The sequence below is a fragment of the Melospiza georgiana genome, chromosome 1 (assembly GCF_028018845.1).
Source record: "Melospiza georgiana isolate bMelGeo1 chromosome 1, bMelGeo1.pri, whole genome shotgun sequence".
In the NCBI taxonomy this organism is placed as follows: domain Eukaryota; kingdom Metazoa; phylum Chordata; class Aves; order Passeriformes; family Passerellidae; genus Melospiza; species Melospiza georgiana.
Window position 1 is genome coordinate 21,025,325 of NC_080430.1, and position 17,891 is coordinate 21,043,215.

General features: G+C 39.1%; 1 protein-coding gene across 1 annotated transcript in view; it reads right to left on the reverse strand.

Moving 5' to 3' along the window:
* Positions 1–10,515, reverse strand: part of STAM (signal transducing adaptor molecule) — a 32,908-nt gene extending 22,393 nt beyond the window's left edge. The window contains exons 1-2 of the mRNA XM_058032003.1: positions 10,422–10,515; positions 14–98 (exon numbers count right to left, since the gene is read on the reverse strand). Coding sequence (XP_057887986.1) covers positions 14–98; positions 10,422–10,461 — 125 coding nt within the window. The 5' untranslated portion in view covers positions 10,462–10,515. The remainder of the gene's footprint in view (positions 1–13; positions 99–10,421) is intronic.
* Positions 10,516–17,891: the final 7,376 nt, after the last annotated feature.

The window sequence follows — 17,891 nt, forward strand, 5'->3', positions numbered from 1 at the left end:
TGAAGTTACTTACCCTGTGCGTGACTGTCCGACTTTATCACAGATGTCTAAGATGAGGCCCCAGTCCTCTGCAGTGTTCATCTCACTGGTTGCTTTCTCTGATAAATAAAATAAAAATCAAAATACAAATTTAAAAAAATATTTAATTGTTAACAAAGACGTTGATATATTACCTCTTTGTATATTTCTAAATGCATGAAAAAATCCCTATACTTACTAAAACTCATATATTAGCAGTGTCGTATTTAATACTTTTTGATTTTCTAATGTTCACTTGTGACCATTAATTTTAATTAATAAGCAAATATATTTTGGGGTTGTTTTACCACATCATAAAGATGCACACAAAACATGACACAAGTAGTATAGCTATCAACAGATTTTTTTTTCCATTTGAACTATAAAGTTTATTAGGATATGAATATCCAAAGCATTGGTTCACTCTTTGCAGAGTCAGATACAACTGAATTTATCACCTTCTCAGACACCAAAGTGCTGTGTCTTGCATTTCCTTGTATTACATCTCAACAAGAAGGATTTAAAAAGTCATCATAATCACTAAACTTCTATATTCCCATTCTTACTTCTGCTTTGGATGATATATTTCACTGTTTCTTTTCAGCTACAAAGACTGCTAAACCAAAGTTAATTTCAAAGAAGCCACTGTGACTCTTCCTTCCAAATTTTTTTAATAGGACAAGGGTCTCTGGTAAACACTAAAGAAATAGAGAGAGGATGTAGAGAAGAAATAGATTCAATGTCAGAAGAAAAAAATAGACTCCCTCCCTATTTGTCCCCCACAAAAGCTTAGTTACAGTAAGGATAACTGAGCCTTACACTGCAGCTCAATAGAAGATTATCTAAACACTGATACATCAGCTCAGGACTGGAGAGAATAAATGAATGCACCTGCATTTTTAATTACTAACCAAAAAGTAGGAGAATGGGCATAGAATAATACAGAAACTTTGTTTCCCATCCCTGCTCTTCATCTAATATTTACAGCTTCATCTACAAAACACAAGCCTTAGCAGTAAATACCATCCTTCAGAGAATGTCTTGGCAACTTAGTTTTATGAAAAGAACCAAAGATTTCCTATAAAAAACTTCTCTGGCAGGAAAGATTCATTATCTACATTAGCACTGGCAAAATTGCAAGACAAAGAAAACACCTAATCTCCAAAAATTACAATGACTATTCATATTGAAGTTGATGACTTTTCATATGAATGTTTCTATGTCCTGCTCTATAGTTATGTGCTCCCAAAGTATTTCTGAGGAAAAATTCAACACTGACATATATTCAACTGAAATGATAACACATCAGCTCTATGGCCTGATGCAAGTAAAGAGCAAAACAGTATAGGGAAATCCTAAATGGAAGTTAATTACTATTCTGAATGTTCTCTCAGATAAAGTAGAGGGACATTACCTCTTCTCTGTAAACCCTATCAGAAAACTTGTTTGATTAGAAAAAGCATTCATAAGCAACAGAAACATCAAAAATGATGGGTAGACATCATGCTAACATCTAGCACTAAGATATACCAGCTGATCAACCAATCACTTCATTTTCCTTTCAGTCTGTTCTTGTTCCAATTCATGCTTATGACTAACAGTCATAGAGATTTGTGATTTTCAGGTAAGACACTTGAACTCAATGCCTGGCATGAAGCATCACAGACCAAGGCAGCCTTCTGAAATTGCAGTCTATGCACACAGCAGCTGTTCTGCTCCAAAGACAGCCTCAACTCTGCAGCACCAGAACTGCTTTTTTGAAACACAGAGCCAGAGTTTCCTACACTGTGTTCCTCAGACTGAAAGCAGCTGATAAGCACAGTCCAGAGACACACAAAGCAGACCACATGGAGGCAGTTTACTTCCAGGACTCCACTGCTCCTGTTCATTGCCTGCTCTACTGGAGCCGGACCAGCTGCAGTCAAAGAGCGGCTGCACAGTTCTGTCCAAAGCCCTCAGCTCCCGCCAGGCTCCGAGCTCGCACGAGGAGCTCACAACCCACACTGGTCACTCTTGCCTAATGCTGCACTTCAGTTGGCACATCCTTTAGCAGAGAGATGAGCAATCCAATGGGACTGGAACCTTGGTCTTTTCCATTGTTCTACATAACAGACGTATTTCTGTATTTTTGACAACAATCGATCCTTCTTTCCTCACCATGTCAGCAAAGAGAAATGACACAGCAATCAGTTATGTCTTCCACAAACCAAGGAGTAAACTAATGCATGTTTAATGTTTTAATATAACAGCAAACTGTGCTTTATGCTAATTTAAATACTTTGGCTAAAACTCCAAATAAGATAGTGATTGATGAAATCCCTGATCCACATTAACCACACCAATTATAGCTTTTATTTTAATTCTCAGTGAGAATATTTTGCAAATCTATCCATGAGTACAATTACAAGGTTTTTGCTATGACCATGTTCTTTCTTGGCAGTCAAAGTTAGTCCTATATAAAAAGTGTCATTTGCTTGTAATGCCTTCCCCTAGGATATTTCCTCCACCAACAAACACTAGATAGTTTCTTAGTAAATTTCAGCCTGAAACCAAGTGTCACTGTATACTTTCAGTCCTCTGTAGTAACAAGCATCCAATAAATCAATCAGAAAATAAAATTAATGGTAAGACATGAGAAAAAAATTGCCTCTGGAGTTCTATTTAAATTCTGTCTCAGACAAGGGAAGTTAAAAGTTACGAAAATACTGAGAATGTTTGCAGCACACTGTCTGAGCTGACTGTCCACAAAAAAGGCCTCTTACTAATGCTATGCCAAACACTAAGGGAAAAGGACTACATCACAGCTCTCTTCCCTGAGGCTGCACCACTCAAATTCAAGGCATTGTTTTCAGAGCACAAGCAAGGCCTACAATAGTAACTTTAAGCAGTGCAAGACTGTATAATCATATAATGCATCAGGATAATTTGTAGTAACTAATAGTTATTATTAATCCTAATTACTATTAATACTAGTTAGTAAAATAATAGTTTTAAATTTTTTTAACTGTTTTTTCCTTGGTTTTTTTTTTCATTACTTGTCTTTACTGCTCACCTTTATTTTTTCAGGAGTTATTTAATATTCTTCTCTTACCAGTAATTCCATAAGACACACACACATATTCGTAAGAGCCAGAATTTCAGATGAAAACAATAATTGGATCTATTGGTTCTTTGGCAAAAACAACAATGATCAGGCACAATATAAGAATATCTTTCTAAATTATTTCAACAATTTATTTAGTTCCTAAAACAAACACAAAAGAGACAAAAAACTCATATAACTTTTTGGCCACTTTGCAAGGCGCAGACCTTGGAATCACTAGGCCTCTCTCCTTACACTTCTGCATTCAGAACACGAGCCATGCTGGGCCAAACCAGTTCCAACTTGCCCAACATTCAGTCTCTAAAATAGATATTATACCTACACCAGACACCTAGGAAAAAGAGAACAAGGTAAGCATTAATTGTACTTTCCTGCCAACACACCTTTCAATGACCAACAATTTGCAGCTTCGTAACTCCTGAGTCAGAATTGGTGCTCCAACCACACAAACATTGTCATAAATCACACACAGAACAAATAAAACATTCTGAAGCAAAAACGCACCTCATTTGATGGAAATCTCAGCTGTGTTTGTATCTTTAGCTTCTCAATAATTTGTAGCATATAATGTCCTTTAAATAAAGCACCTACATGCTGAAATAATTCTTCCAAACATATATTGTATTTTTTTTCATGGCACTGAATAGCACCTGGCTTCTAAGGAAAACATCATTCCTCATTACAAATGCCATAGACTCTCCCTGAAATACTGTACCTAAAATCCAGAAGACAAAGTTAGACCTATTGAATGAGAAGCCAGGCCAAAAAGATCTAAATATACGAGTTTAATTTCTTATGCATTGGTTGAAAGTACACAGGCTATTGCATGGCTCTTTTGGGATACCTAAATCACCCTGCCTCTCCTTGTGTCCTAAGGTTCATTAAGTGTGTTGAGGCCCCATTTCCCTCTCATTTACACAAACCTGAATGCTTGGAGCATTGATAAAATTCTGTTTGCTCCTCTGGTTTTATGCATTATTTATAAATTATAGGCAAAGCAAAAATTATTTGCATTCTGATTCTATTTGAAGTTCTCTATTACATTCAAAACACAATTGCAGTTGATTATTTTAGGACAGAAGAAAAAAAAACACCTTTACTCAGAAATAAAAATAAATATTACTTAAAATACATGCCTGTCCTAAAAGAAATTTATCATCAGATTTACAAAGTACTATTAGCCAGAAGAAAGGTAGTGCACGTTGAAAAAAATCTATTGCCAGATTTAGTGATTGATGCTTTAGGTGCTGGTTAAAGGAATATAAATATTGCTGCAGATTTGCCATGGAAATATGTGCTAGTCACTGCCTTAGTTCTGCATCTTAACAATAGCATTTTACTGCCTTAACAGAAATTTGCAAGAGTAAATACTCTCATGACTGTTTGGATACTGCAGTGAACCACATGATGCATTTCTAAGGGCAGAAAACTTAGTGACAGTCCATTGCTAACATCATTTTCAGAGGGAGTTCTTGGCAGGCTTGAGCTTCCCAAGCTTCAGTTTTTACTGAAGTTTATTTTGAAAGAAAAACTCCAGTCTAAGAACTGAGCTATTTTTCTGCAATGACGTTTCAAAGATGTTAAAACTACTAGAATTTCAAGAAATAACAAAGCTAGATCAAAATACCTTCAAACCCAACACTTTAAATGTACATTATTTGAAGCAGTTAAAACAAGTAGCAGTAAAAACTGCCAGAAAATTCTATCAATATAAGGTTTTCAACCATCCTACTTATTATTTGCCATTACTCTATTCGTGAATCTAGCATCATTTTCACAGTTGGACATCATCAAAATGAAATACTGAAGTTGTAACTTCAATTACAAAGAGACAAATGGCTACAGAAAGTCTTCAAAAGAACAGCTAAAGAAAGTCTTCAACTCACAGACTCATATTACAACCACTTTCTAGCATGATAAAAAAATCCTCAAAAATCTCTTATATCATTATAAATAACACAGATTTAATGAAAAATTCAACACTCCCCTAAGCCTTCTCTCCTCTTCTGCTCAAAGTTTTCTTTTCTTCACATGGCTAAATAAAGAATTTTCCCTCACTTATGAAATTGCAAACACTAAAATTTCAAAGCAATATAGTTTAAATAGCCCTTAAAGACTAAAAGTGACTGCAAATTTTTCTTTTTGCAGGCACTTGCTGAGAACTTTGGATTATATGCCACTCCACATCCCTGAAGTTAAAAGCACTTAAGTTTTGCTCTTTTTGTCAGTCAAATAAAAAGAACAAATACATTTGTTGGTCCATTCTACAAAAGCCACCACTTGAATATTAACCACTTTGCATTTCACTAACGTGCTCAGAATTGCACAAGAAGAATATGTCCAACCAGATTTCATTTGGCCAAGACTGAAAATACTCCTAACAGGCAATGACACCATAGAGAGAAACATGAATTCCATGTACCATTAACTTTGATAAAGCTATTAACCAACTTCTGCAGTTTCACTGTACATGTGCAGTGTTCCCAAGTCCTTCTGGGGGCAATTGTAGGAGGTGAAAGCCCTGCAGCTGATCCAAGGCAAAGCCAGCAGCAGTGACTGAGGCCACCTCAGCCCATTCCTTCAGAAAAGTGTGCAGGATCTCACCGTGCTTACAAAGTGGCCCAGCAAAAATGAACATCCCTCAGCTCAATGAACTGAGCAGAATGTTGACAAAAGGACTCCCAACCTGGTTGAAAAAGGCTGAAATTTTAAGACTAGCTGAGCAAAAATAATTTAGATGTTTAGATCTCTCACACAAACCCTAACAAATCCACAGAACTCACACTGCCTTTCACCCAGAAATATTACAACACAACAGGAAGGTGAGCACATTACAGATACATCAGAGGGATGAATAGTCTGTAAACAAGGTGTATCACAGGCATGTCATGTGAAGAAAAGGTGCCAGGATATACTTGCAGAAGCCCACAAGCCAAGGCACAGAACAAGAAGCATTTCAGAAGGAAGATCAGCAAGAAACTTAATTTTCCACATCAGGTATGCAGTGTTATTTTTATCAGTTAGAGGAACAGATTTTACATGTTGAAGATCTACTTTGATTCTTTTAAATTTTGGTATTATAATACACGCTGTCATAGCTGAAAGGAGAACCACTTAAGTGACAGTTCTTCCCTGGGAGGAAAGAAAGAGAATTACCAGAAAAGTACAATCTTTCACTGTGGAACATCCTATGCCCACCTGAACTGACAGCCTGCTAATTGACACTGGAAAAGATTTTTTTTTTTGTTGGCTGATGCACTGAAGGGGTATTCACTTAAGTCTTACCCTGTCAGCATTGCCATTTTTCACTGAGGACCTATCACCAAAGGTATCTTTAAGTAAGAAGTTCCTGTTTTTCATAAATATTTATAAATTACTAGAAAGGGGGGGGGATATAGCTCATTTTCCACACATTTTCTACTCGGTCTCTCTGTTAGCCCACAATTAATGTCCTTTGTAAAACAAAGCTGAGAAAAACAGTAGGCCAACTCAGGAAAAAAGTGTCAGTCTCATGACAAGCTGAAGCAATCTCTGGAATTCATCTTTCTTTGCAGCCAGATGTTAACTCACAGTCTGCAGTCTCCATAATGATCTGGGGTCAAGAAACTCATCTATGACAATTTCCCCTTTTTTGGCAAACCTGGCCCAACAAAAACATTCAGCTCAGAGAGACATGTAATTGGATGCTTTGAAAATGTTGACTAAGCAAGGGCATAAATCTAAAAAACAATGAGCTTAAATAGCAAGAGGATTTTATTTCAAGAAATTGCACCATGGGAATCATGGTCAAACCATTTCTTACATTCTAAAAGCATGAAACTATAGGTGATCATATGTAATTCAAGCATATTATTAAATATTTGAAGAGTTGATAGTATAAAATTATCATCAACTGCTAGAGTTAATAAAACATCGGGGAAAATGATTACAAGTCACATCAAGTTCTACTATCTTACTAAACCACCTGCCTAATTTCCTATTACTGTAAATAACAAGCCTGAATTTCTTCTCAATCCAGTGCTGCTTCAAACCATCCAGAGTAACATCCAGAGCAAGTGCAAATACCTTCATCCTTTACTGTGCGTAAGGAAAAAAGAAAAACAACCTAATCCACCATGTTTTTAACAGCTTCTCCTAAATATCATGTGTGATTTCTATGACACCTTATACCAGAACCTGAGTTACAGATTTTATTCTTGAGATAATATCTAAATGACACTTGAGACCTGTTTTAGCAGTAAGTTCTTCATCAAACCTAGCCTAAGCACCACTAGATTACTGATAAGCCTGTCATGACAGATTAGTAGACAGTCTTTTGGTTCTTAAAGCAAATGTCACCATTATTTTACCTGAGTCAAACTTACAGATGAATCTGCATTTCTCAGGAACATCTCACTGGGAATAATTTTATTATTAAGATTGAAAAATACAGCAGAAACAGAAAACCCACAAACCTAATAAGAACACTTTCAATTCTAACTCCTTAAATGGAAGATTAGAGTTTCTTAATTATACTCTCAACAGGCCCAGTTCTTGGTGTTTCTTTTTCTTTTTTTAAATTCCATTATTACATTTCTTACTTGGGCACATCATCAAAGGTTCCCCAACTTAAGTGTGAAAACTTGAGTGTCACCACTGATTAGCATCTTTTGCTGCTGAAATATTCTTAAATATGGTAAAAAAGAAACTTCAGAAAATGAAAAGTATTTGGGCTTCATCCAGAGATTTGAACTCTTGAGGATGACAATGGTTAACCTTCTCAAATTTCTGGGTATTCTTTAGTATTATTAATTTAATAGCAGTCTTAAAGAACATTCTTTAGCCAGCTACACCAAAAAAAAACAAACAGTTGGCACAAATGGTAAACTATTATGGATGACCAGGTTCCACTGCAGTAGCATACTAACAGGATTAGCCAAATGTTGCTAGCTGGCCAGACAAACTGAAAAATTTGTCCTGAATGTAAGACATACTTATGCTCCTCAAAATGATGGAAAACAATTTAGTTCCAGATATGTTCCCTGCAATCCATTATCCTAAATCATTCCAAGATAATTTCCAACTACTCCACAGTGCTGATCAGCTGTTCAGTACACAAGAATGCACAGCTATTGCAATACTATCAACTACACCAATGTCCAAATTCATATGAAATTAAGACTAGCTGCTGACTGCCTTTCTGCTTCAGGAGTCTGATTTTAAAAGACAACTTTCTTGCTGGTTAAGAACAAAAGCAGAGCACTCAACTTTCACTCACAGGAAACAAATGAAAAATAGCACTATGTCTTGACAACTTTTGGAAGTTTCCTGAGAACATGATAGCTTACTCTACAGCTGATGCTGTCTTATGAAGCCTGCCAAGAAATTCATCCAGATAATAGCAAATTCCCAAAGGACCCCAGAAAAGAAGAGCCCAGGGATGCCTTCTGGGAGACTTCATCATTCCCATCTCTCTGGCACAAATCCAGTTAAGTGATGGATAAAGGCAGCAGGCTCCTGAAAGTAGGCTGTCACCAACTGGACAACCTGCTGCTCCTTCAGTCTCCCTCAGGACACCATGAAAGGGGCCAAAAGAAAGAGGCTGTCTACCCATGAAAATCAGCTCATTGCCCATTCTCTACTTTTCCCAGAAGGATTTGGTACTGAGTGGTTATTTCTATCTCCTAACACAGTTTACAGAATAACAGTGAATTTTGAAAATTCTTCACTGTTGATCATATTAGGCAAGCACAGTAGGTAGGGGATTGGCATCCTCTGCACCTGGAAAAGAGCAACTGAGCCACTGAAGCAACTGATGGGTGCTACTGCCCTGCCTTGAGACTGGCAGTGCTGAGGAGCACATCCAGTGAGCTGAGCTCCAGAGACCCCTTCAAGCAGTCTGAGCTCCCCTGCCAGCCAGAGGCACTAGGAGGAAAAAAAGTGAACACCTGCCAGAACCCGAGCCTATCACTTTTTAATCTTATTAGTTCAAATAATTCTCTAATAGTCCATGGAAAACTGGCAAGCAGTACAATCTCTTCCTCACCTTCAGCTGCCAAATTACACTAGAAGATAGCAGAACAACTAAGAAGAATTATTTACTGCTTTCCAAAATAAGCCAGCCAAGTTTGCTACCAACAAAATCGTTAATTGGAGCACAGTCTTCAGCTTAAAAAGTTCAAAATGAGAAGACCGAGCTATGCTTATTTTTGATGCAATAAACTAAGAATTGCTGATAACATACATGTAGACTTTATGTCTCAGTACTTTGTTTAGGCACTAATCTTTTCTCCTGAAAGGTTACACACTTTTCAAACGGTTTTGACTTGGTATTTCTTTGAAGAGCTGGAAGAATTGAATCGGAGCCTAAACGTCAGAAGTCTGATAAACATTTAGAAACAATGTATCTGCAGTTGAAAGTTAAAGCCAGTTTAACACTATCAAAGAAATTAGTTTCAAGAGACTTATACAATGTTGCACTTCTGTAGGACAATAACCAAGGGGTGTACTTATCCACGCAGGAGAAAAGGTCCCTTTATATTACGAGACTCCCTAGACAAAGCCTTTATGGCTCAAAGCAAAAGAGATGTCAGCAGCAGGTCAAAACCAAACCATATTACACAATCTCAAATAAAACACACAAAACTAATTATTAACTATCTATATGTTATTTTATCTTCAGTTTCGACACATCAGCATTAAGTACAATTTTTGTCAAGTAAAAGCAAGATATTTCCTCTCCATCTAGTCTGGCCTTGGAACAAGCAAGGTGGGGAAAACACTTGAGCTCAGCACGTCAAGCTTTACTTTAAAGGAAAAGAGAAAGCTTCCACAGGAATCCCCTTTAGAGAACTAAATACAAAACGCTTTAATGATTTTCTCATGCCTGTCTGTGGAGCAACTGTAGACGTTGCTTTTTACTGTTCACCCTTTCAAAAACACTCCAGCGCGGACCTTTCGCACTACTTGTTTTGCTGTGCTGCAGCGTTTCTCGTGCTGAGCAGGCCGGCCCGTCCCCCAGGAGCATCCCCGCGCTCAGCCCCGCGGCCCGCAAGGCCACAGGGCCCCGGCGCTGTCCCCGGCCGGCCCCCGCCGGGACGCGGCCCCAGCCCAGCCCGGCCCGGCCCGGCCCGGCCGCTCCCGCCGCGCCGCGCCCGCCGCCGCTGCTCCCGCTGCCCGGCCGGGCGCCAGCGAGCCCAGCAGCGCAGGGCCGGGACAGCGGGCCGGCCGCCCGCGGGGGATGGAGCCAGAGCGGCTCGGAGGGCCGGCCGGCCGCCCGCGGGGTTACCTCGGGGGAGGCCGGGCCGCGGGAGCCACTCACCCACATCCTGGTCGAAGGGGTTGGTGGCGAAAAGCGGCATGGCGGGGCGGGGGGCGGCCGCCCCTCCCGGCGGCGCGGCGGCGGCGGCGAGAGAGAGCAGCGCTCGGTGGTGGCGGCGGCAGCTCCTCCTCCCGCCCCGGGCAGCACCGCCGCCACCTCCTCCCAGGGCCGGGCGCCGCCTCCCGCGCAGCACGCCGGGAACCGGGGCTGGGCCCGCCGCCTCCCGCGGGGCCCGGCAGCGACACCCGGGCCCAGTAGTGACACCCGGCTCCGGCAGCGACACCCGGGCCCGGCAGCGACACCCGGGCCCAGTAGTGACACCCGGGCCCAGTAGTGACACCCGGGCCCAGCAGTGACACCCGGCTCCGGCAGCGACACCCGGGCCCGGCCCGCTCACCACCCCAGTCCGGCACGGCTGCCCTAGGCGGAGGTTTATATTGTTTAGTTATATGTAGCTCTGTCCTCCTCCCTGCTCGGGAGGCTGGTTTTGTGTCCAGCCACATCTGCTTTCTATGGAGGATTTTTGGAGCTTCCCTATACGTCGGTCTGACTGAATCTTTTCATTGGTAATGCCATGTTGTTTGTGACATGGTTAGCCTGACGGCGAAGGGCAGGCTGGTGGTTTTGCCAGCATCCCTCAGAGCATCGCTCGGGAACCTGACCCGTTCTCTGCCGTCACATCCCACGGAGAGCAGCCGCTATCAGCTGGTCACAGGGCCTGGAATATACCGTGGCCTCTGCTTGCCTATCTTGGTGCTCCATTTTTGTAAGCCTCTGTTGCTGGCTTCAGTGGGGTGTGTCGCACGTTAACAAAATGACTCATAGGATAAGACACGTTCTGCCTATTCTTGCTGTCACATAAAACTCCAAGTCATTAACCTTAAGGCCTTTTAGTACTGTTCGATTACTCTGAACTAGTTAGATTGCAAATTAAGTAAAACTAGGCTCATGTATACACTTGGGGAAAGAGTCAGACACAGAGCAATAGGGGCATATCACAGGCGTGCAAACAAGAAATGAAAAAGCTGTTCGGAGGGCAGAAACACTAGAATCAATCAATAGCACTAACCATGCTCAATAATGAATGTGATTGCGTGCATTAGGCAGACTTCTGACACATCAAATGAAAACTGCACACCAAGCCTCTTCCCGCAAGGATTTACAGTCACTAGGTACTTTGTTATTTTGCTGGGTTTTTTTCCCAGACCTCTAGTTCGGTTTCTTTACCTATCCGCAGAAACTGTTTTCAGCAGCTAATGCAGGTCAGCACTGATCTACTGTGTAGAACTGGCTGCTTGTAAGGAATTGCATGTTTTCTTTGGATTCTACCTCAATTCAATGACTAGATATCCTCAGAGGGTGCTTTACCTCCTCCCCATTCATCATCCCCCATTATGTTCACAAAAGACATATGGCAGATGCTCTTTGAGCCTGTTTTATCCCCTCCTTTCTGATCCCGTCTTTCTAATGGGTTCAAAACTAGTTGTAGGAAACCTTTCAAAACAAGCAGAGCTTTTATTCAGTAGTTCTGCAGGAAGAGCTAACAAAACACTCATGGAGAACTGGGGTTTTAGACTGCCTTCAGCCTAAAAGCATTCCAACCCAACTTTCCTTCCCGGTACCCTACTCAACATGTTGTAAAAAGGCAGTCTATACCAGGAAGCATCTCAAGGGTCTGTAATCATGGCTCATATTTTGATTCCGTAATGATTTTTTTACTGTAGACATAGTGTGAAATCTTTCCAAAACTCTATTGTATTGTATCTCTCTCTTTTCCCTGTCTCATAGCTCTATCATTTTTCCATGGTAAGCATTGGGTGGTAGGTAAAGCACTCTCCCAGGAAGTGTGGGGTTTGCCCTCTCAGACATAAATGGCTATAGAAACCAGCTTTTCCACCTTATGTGTGAGTAGTATAATGAATATGCTATTAAAAACAGGTGTGTTAATCTATATGCTATTAATAAACAGGTGTGAACTACATCTTTACTGGATGTAATTCAAAATGCTTGTATTATTTCCTACTGCTGCCCAAGTTAGCTATCTAAAAGTAAGGCGTATAGATCAAAGGTTCAGTCTCAAATTGCATCTAATTTTGGGGGATCTACAGCTGAAAGAGAATGTAGCAACACTGCCCTGTGCCCACAACTATGTGCTGCCACCACATTTCTTGTATTAGATTTGGAATTTGATCCATTTCATTTGTGGTTGCACAATCAGCTGATCCAGCTGAAAACTACCTCACTGCAGAGAAGTTCCCTGTTGGATCATGTCACACCTCTGACTCACCTTGGAATTAGATCAGGCATGTGAAGAGGTGGGAAGGCATGGCTGGGGACAGTACTGCAGCGCTCTGGGTCAGGAAAAACAGGCATATCCAGGGGATTATTCATCTGTTCTATTTTGGACCTCATTCTGAAGATGGCCTCTGCAACAGTGACTCTGTTGGTTTCACAGATGAGTCTATCTCAACAACAGTTCTCTGACTTAGGGCTTGTCTCTAGACAGCCTTATAGCAAGTTTTAGTAGGGGTGGAGTTTTTTTAAAATATGTGCTACTTTTGTCTGAAGTAATGATGACTGGTGCAGACATTTTGTTTTTCTTTGGACACTTCTCTTTTTATATAGTACTGTTGTTCAGATACAGCTGAGAGATCATAGAATGCCTTAGGTTAGAGGTAATCCAGTTCCAATCCCCCTACCACAGGCAGGGACACTTTCCACTACACCAGGCTAGACATACCCCTGTTCAATCTTTGAACCACTGGCAGGTTTGGGGCACCCACAACTTCTCTGGGCGACATGTTCCAGAGCCTCACCACCCTGTAAATAATTTCTTCCCAATATCTCATCTAAATCCACCCTGTTTCACTTTAAAGCATTACCCCTTGTCTTATTGCTCTGTCTCTACAATGTCCATGTTAAAAAGTCCCTCTCCACTTTTCTTGCAGGCACCTTTCAGGTACCAGAAGGTTGCAATGAGGTCTCCCAGAGCCTTCTCCTTCCAGTCTGCACAGCCCCAACTCTCCCAGCCCATCTCCATAGCAGAGCTGCTCCAGCCCTCTGATAATATTCATGGCCTCCTCTGCACTCACTCCAGCAGGTCCACATCCTTCTTGTGTTGGGGTATCCAGAGCTGAGTCCAGTACTCCAGGTGGAGTCTCATAAAGGCAGGTATTCAGTTAATTTCCAGCATAACACACTTCCTGGATTTTAGATGTGACATACGTCTAAATTTGATTGTTTTATTTATGTTGTTTGTTTATATAATTTATTACTTATTTCTTAAATTATGACAAGAGTTTATCCATATGAAGGTAAGTTCTGGATTCTGATGATATACAATTATTCATTTCTCTATCGTCTTCAGTAGGAAAGGATACCTAAGAGGAGCAACTTGTAAATAACAATCTGCTGGCAAAGTTCTAATATTCTTTACCATCACTCAATTGACATTCATCTGCATTAGACAAGCATTTTCTTAAAAGAAGACAGTGCCATTGTAGCCATGGGGGCCCACTGCAGCTCCAGTTTGCTGGGGTAGTATTTTATTTGTCATGCCCATTTATTTTAGCATATCTTAGTTTTGTAGCTGCTGCATTGTAAAAATAAGGAAAAAGTCAGGCCAGTACACTTCCAGCAAGGAGACAGATATGAAGAACAATGATTGTCTCACAAATCAGTCCCACTGACCTTTATTTTAACTGCATTTTCATTATAGTCCACTGTGTACATTGCTTTTGGAACTGGAAGCTGTGAAGAAAGGATAATCAAAGGAAAACAGAAAGGCTCAGAATAGAGCAAGTGCCAGCCGTCCATTTAATCACAGCTTTTGTCTTTGACAGGGCAAGTACAAAATGTTTTGGATGGCATACAAGATGCTGTACTGCATAATGATATGGGGATATGACAAAGACAAAATGTCTCCTAGTTACAGGGCACATGTAAATGCTTTAGCTACTGGACCACAGTGATTTACTTCCCATCTGTAATCTTATTGTGTATATTTTAATATTTTGCAAGTGTCCAAGCAGCATGGCTTACAGTATTCTTATCTATTTCATTATGTATAGAGAAAATATATGGAACACATCAATACAGTAAGTATGGTGTCTGCTGTTAGGAAATCAGGCTAATATTATTTAATTGTCCCTTAATATTTATGAAGTATGCAAGTAGGATTATATGAAGCATATAACTGGAATTCCTTCAAACCCATGTAATCTTAGAACTAGGCAAAGATTCTACTAATAAATTTCATAAAATAGTTCATTTTGCCCTGGCCACATTAAAAATTGTGATGTGCAACCTTCTAGTTAACATTTGCACACAGATGCCAGAAACAAGGGTTTATATCTTCTTCAGTCTCTCTGAATTCAAAGCAGTAATTCCAAAGCAACTCGCATGAAGTAATACTTCACGTATTTACACTGAAGTTTTGTTAAATTAATTTGAATAACAAGTTCACTGAAGTCAAACACAAAAATGTGTCTAAGCTATTCCTTGAGTACTCTTATGGTAATGTGTTGTGAGATACCTGTGAAAGGCAGATAACCTGTGAGGTGCTGGCTGCTGGGATCTCTGGGTGCCTGGGCTTCCCGGGGGATGCTGGCCAGAGCATCACTCTGTGCCAGCTTCCTGACACTGCTCTAGGGAACCACTTGTCCTAGTGCTTTTTTTGGCACAAACACCTGTTCTCAGTGTGGCCAAACTGACTACACCCAGTATGGTCACTTTTTCATGCTGATAACTCAGACCAGTTTTCAACCAATGATGAGGTTTAAATTAATCTTTTTGTTCTTTGCCACTCTTTGAAAAAAGAAATAGAAATACTTCTACTGACCAGAGCAGGCATCAGATTGGAACATGACTCAACTTGATAAAGAGCCCTTTTTAACTCAAGCTTGAAATAAAACTGAATAACAAGCTAAGATTCTGCCTGCTCTGAAACTAATATTGGAAGTGGTCTCCTCTATAGAGATTGTAGTTCTCACACAAGCAAGCTACCATTGAAATATACAGAAAATCAGAAGGAATTTTTAGTATTATTTTGTGAAACCCTGTGAAAAATTTGCCTGATATCTGTTGGGCAAGGTAGAAAAGTTTCTTTAGAGGAAGAATATTAGTTTTATTGCATAATATAGAAAAGGGATTTAAGAATATGTTTATGCTACCAGGTAATTTCCAAAGTGTATTTATATTTCACTCACAGGAACCGTACAATTGAAGTTAATAGTACTAATTTCAGTTTTAATCATTCTATGTATATATATACACAAACAAAATTAGAATATTAAAGTGTAGTTAGTTTCTTGATACAGCCAGTGTGCAAAGATTCGAACTGCGCAGATCACATCTTATCTAAAATATCCTATAAAGAAAAGAATTGTTTTACATTGTTTAATTAGTCTGTTATAGCAAAAAGTACACTGAGTTTGGATAAATCAAAAACTCAGATTAATCAAACTCAAATGACTAGGATAGCCATCTCACTTTAACATCTGTTTGTTCTTCAGCACTGCAGTTTTTGTTCCTGGAGAGGATTAAATAGAGTACACAAGGGCATCCCAGATTTAATATGCTTTTCAGAACATTTAATAAGCCAGTAGGTTTCAGATATGTAGAATCAATAACTTCCATACAAAAAAATTTAAACCTTCACACCAAAATTTTTGTATTTTTATAACAGAAGTATACAAAATTCTGTTTACTTGCATTTATCCTTGAATATCTCATTGAGTCCTACATACCATAAACCTAGAATAGTGTACAAGTAGAGTAGGGTGTATAAACTCTGTTGTCTAAGCACATTGTTCTTGCAGTGTGTTGGGAACCTTAACTGAAGACAGGGCAGAAGGACAAGCAGAATCAAAGCTGTTAAGATTTTTAACAAATTCCTCTTGCCAGGATTTTAAGTTACTGTCTAACATTTAACTAGTCTGAAGTATAAAGGTAAATCTGCAGGGTTCATATCAAGTAGTTCTTGAAGCATTCAGTAGTAGATGAGTTTCCCCTGTGATAGTGGAGCTGCTAAGTCATTATAATTTTTTCGGAGCACTACAATTTTTCATTCCATAGAAGTGTTTCCATATTGAATACGTACATTTTGTAACAAAACCCCCAGAACACTGTAGAACATTTCATTAGAAAATAATCTCATATAAACTTCACTTTGTATTTCTGGAAATAAATTGGAAGTAAAAATTTTATAAGGTTTATTCAGCTCTATAAGGTTTTGAGTATCTGTGTGTGCAATAGGAATCTAGAAGTAAAATATATATTGGTAATATATATCATGAAGAAGACCAAGAAAACCACTTAATTTTGTAGTAACAGTATAGCAGTGTTGATGATTTGGAGCTATACTAAATAAAGGTAAACTTCCAGGGAAGGTTGAGAATAAATATGAAACACAATGATGCTCTCACCTACAACATGAAAGACCTTGAGCTGACTGTCTTGAAATTTATTGGAAAGGTTAGTTTGTGTTTGAATAACAACAAAGTTCACCTCAATTGATAAACTGGTCATAACTGATTTTAAAAGTTGATTTACATAGTGCAATTAGTATATAAGCTTATTCACATCTATTGATTAAATTTCTGTCTGTAATGAAAATCTATCTTATTAATAATTTTGAGATTTTTGGGGATCCAAAGGTGCTAACCAAAGTTGAAATATTAGATGAAATAATTTTGCTATTATAAAAACATTATTTCTAATTAAGTAAAGATACTGTACTTAATGCTTTGAAAATAGCTGACACTTTATCAAATTTAAATGAAGGATTCAGAAAATACAGACTAGTAACCACAAATATATAGATTATAATTGGCAGATATCATGATTTAAAGAATAACAGTAGGAAACTTATGAAAAAGAAATTACATTTCAACTAATTTATTGAAATTCCTGGAACATGCAATTATAAAAAAAGATTTGTGAAAAAAAAGGGATTAACACAACAAATATGCTTTGAAAATGCTGCTGAAAAAATGTCACACAGGAACTACCCAGGATATGAAGTAGTTACAGATTAAGGAATAAAATATCTCCATGGGTTAAAACATGGGAAGTAGAAACGAGCAACTTTGTTACAGCAAAATTACAGCAGTGGGGTCTTTATGAAAGTTCTGTGATATGTTTTGTGCTTAATGCTTTAATAAATGTTTGGGAAACAGCCAAATGGGAATGACAAATCTTGCAAATGGAACAAAAAGTTTCATTTATTTCAGTCCAAGAAAAGATTATGGGGATAGTCAGAAAGTTTTCATCAATTGGGTGAATGAGTGGTGTGATAGCAATAGAAACTGTAAGCTTAATAAATAGTAACCACAATATTAGAGCAAACACATTGAGACACTTATCCTCACCACTGAGTTCTGAATTGAGTAAATTAACTGAAGACAAACGCAGTCATCATAACAGATAATGTGTGCACCCAAAATCAATAAATCTGAGCAAATAAATAGG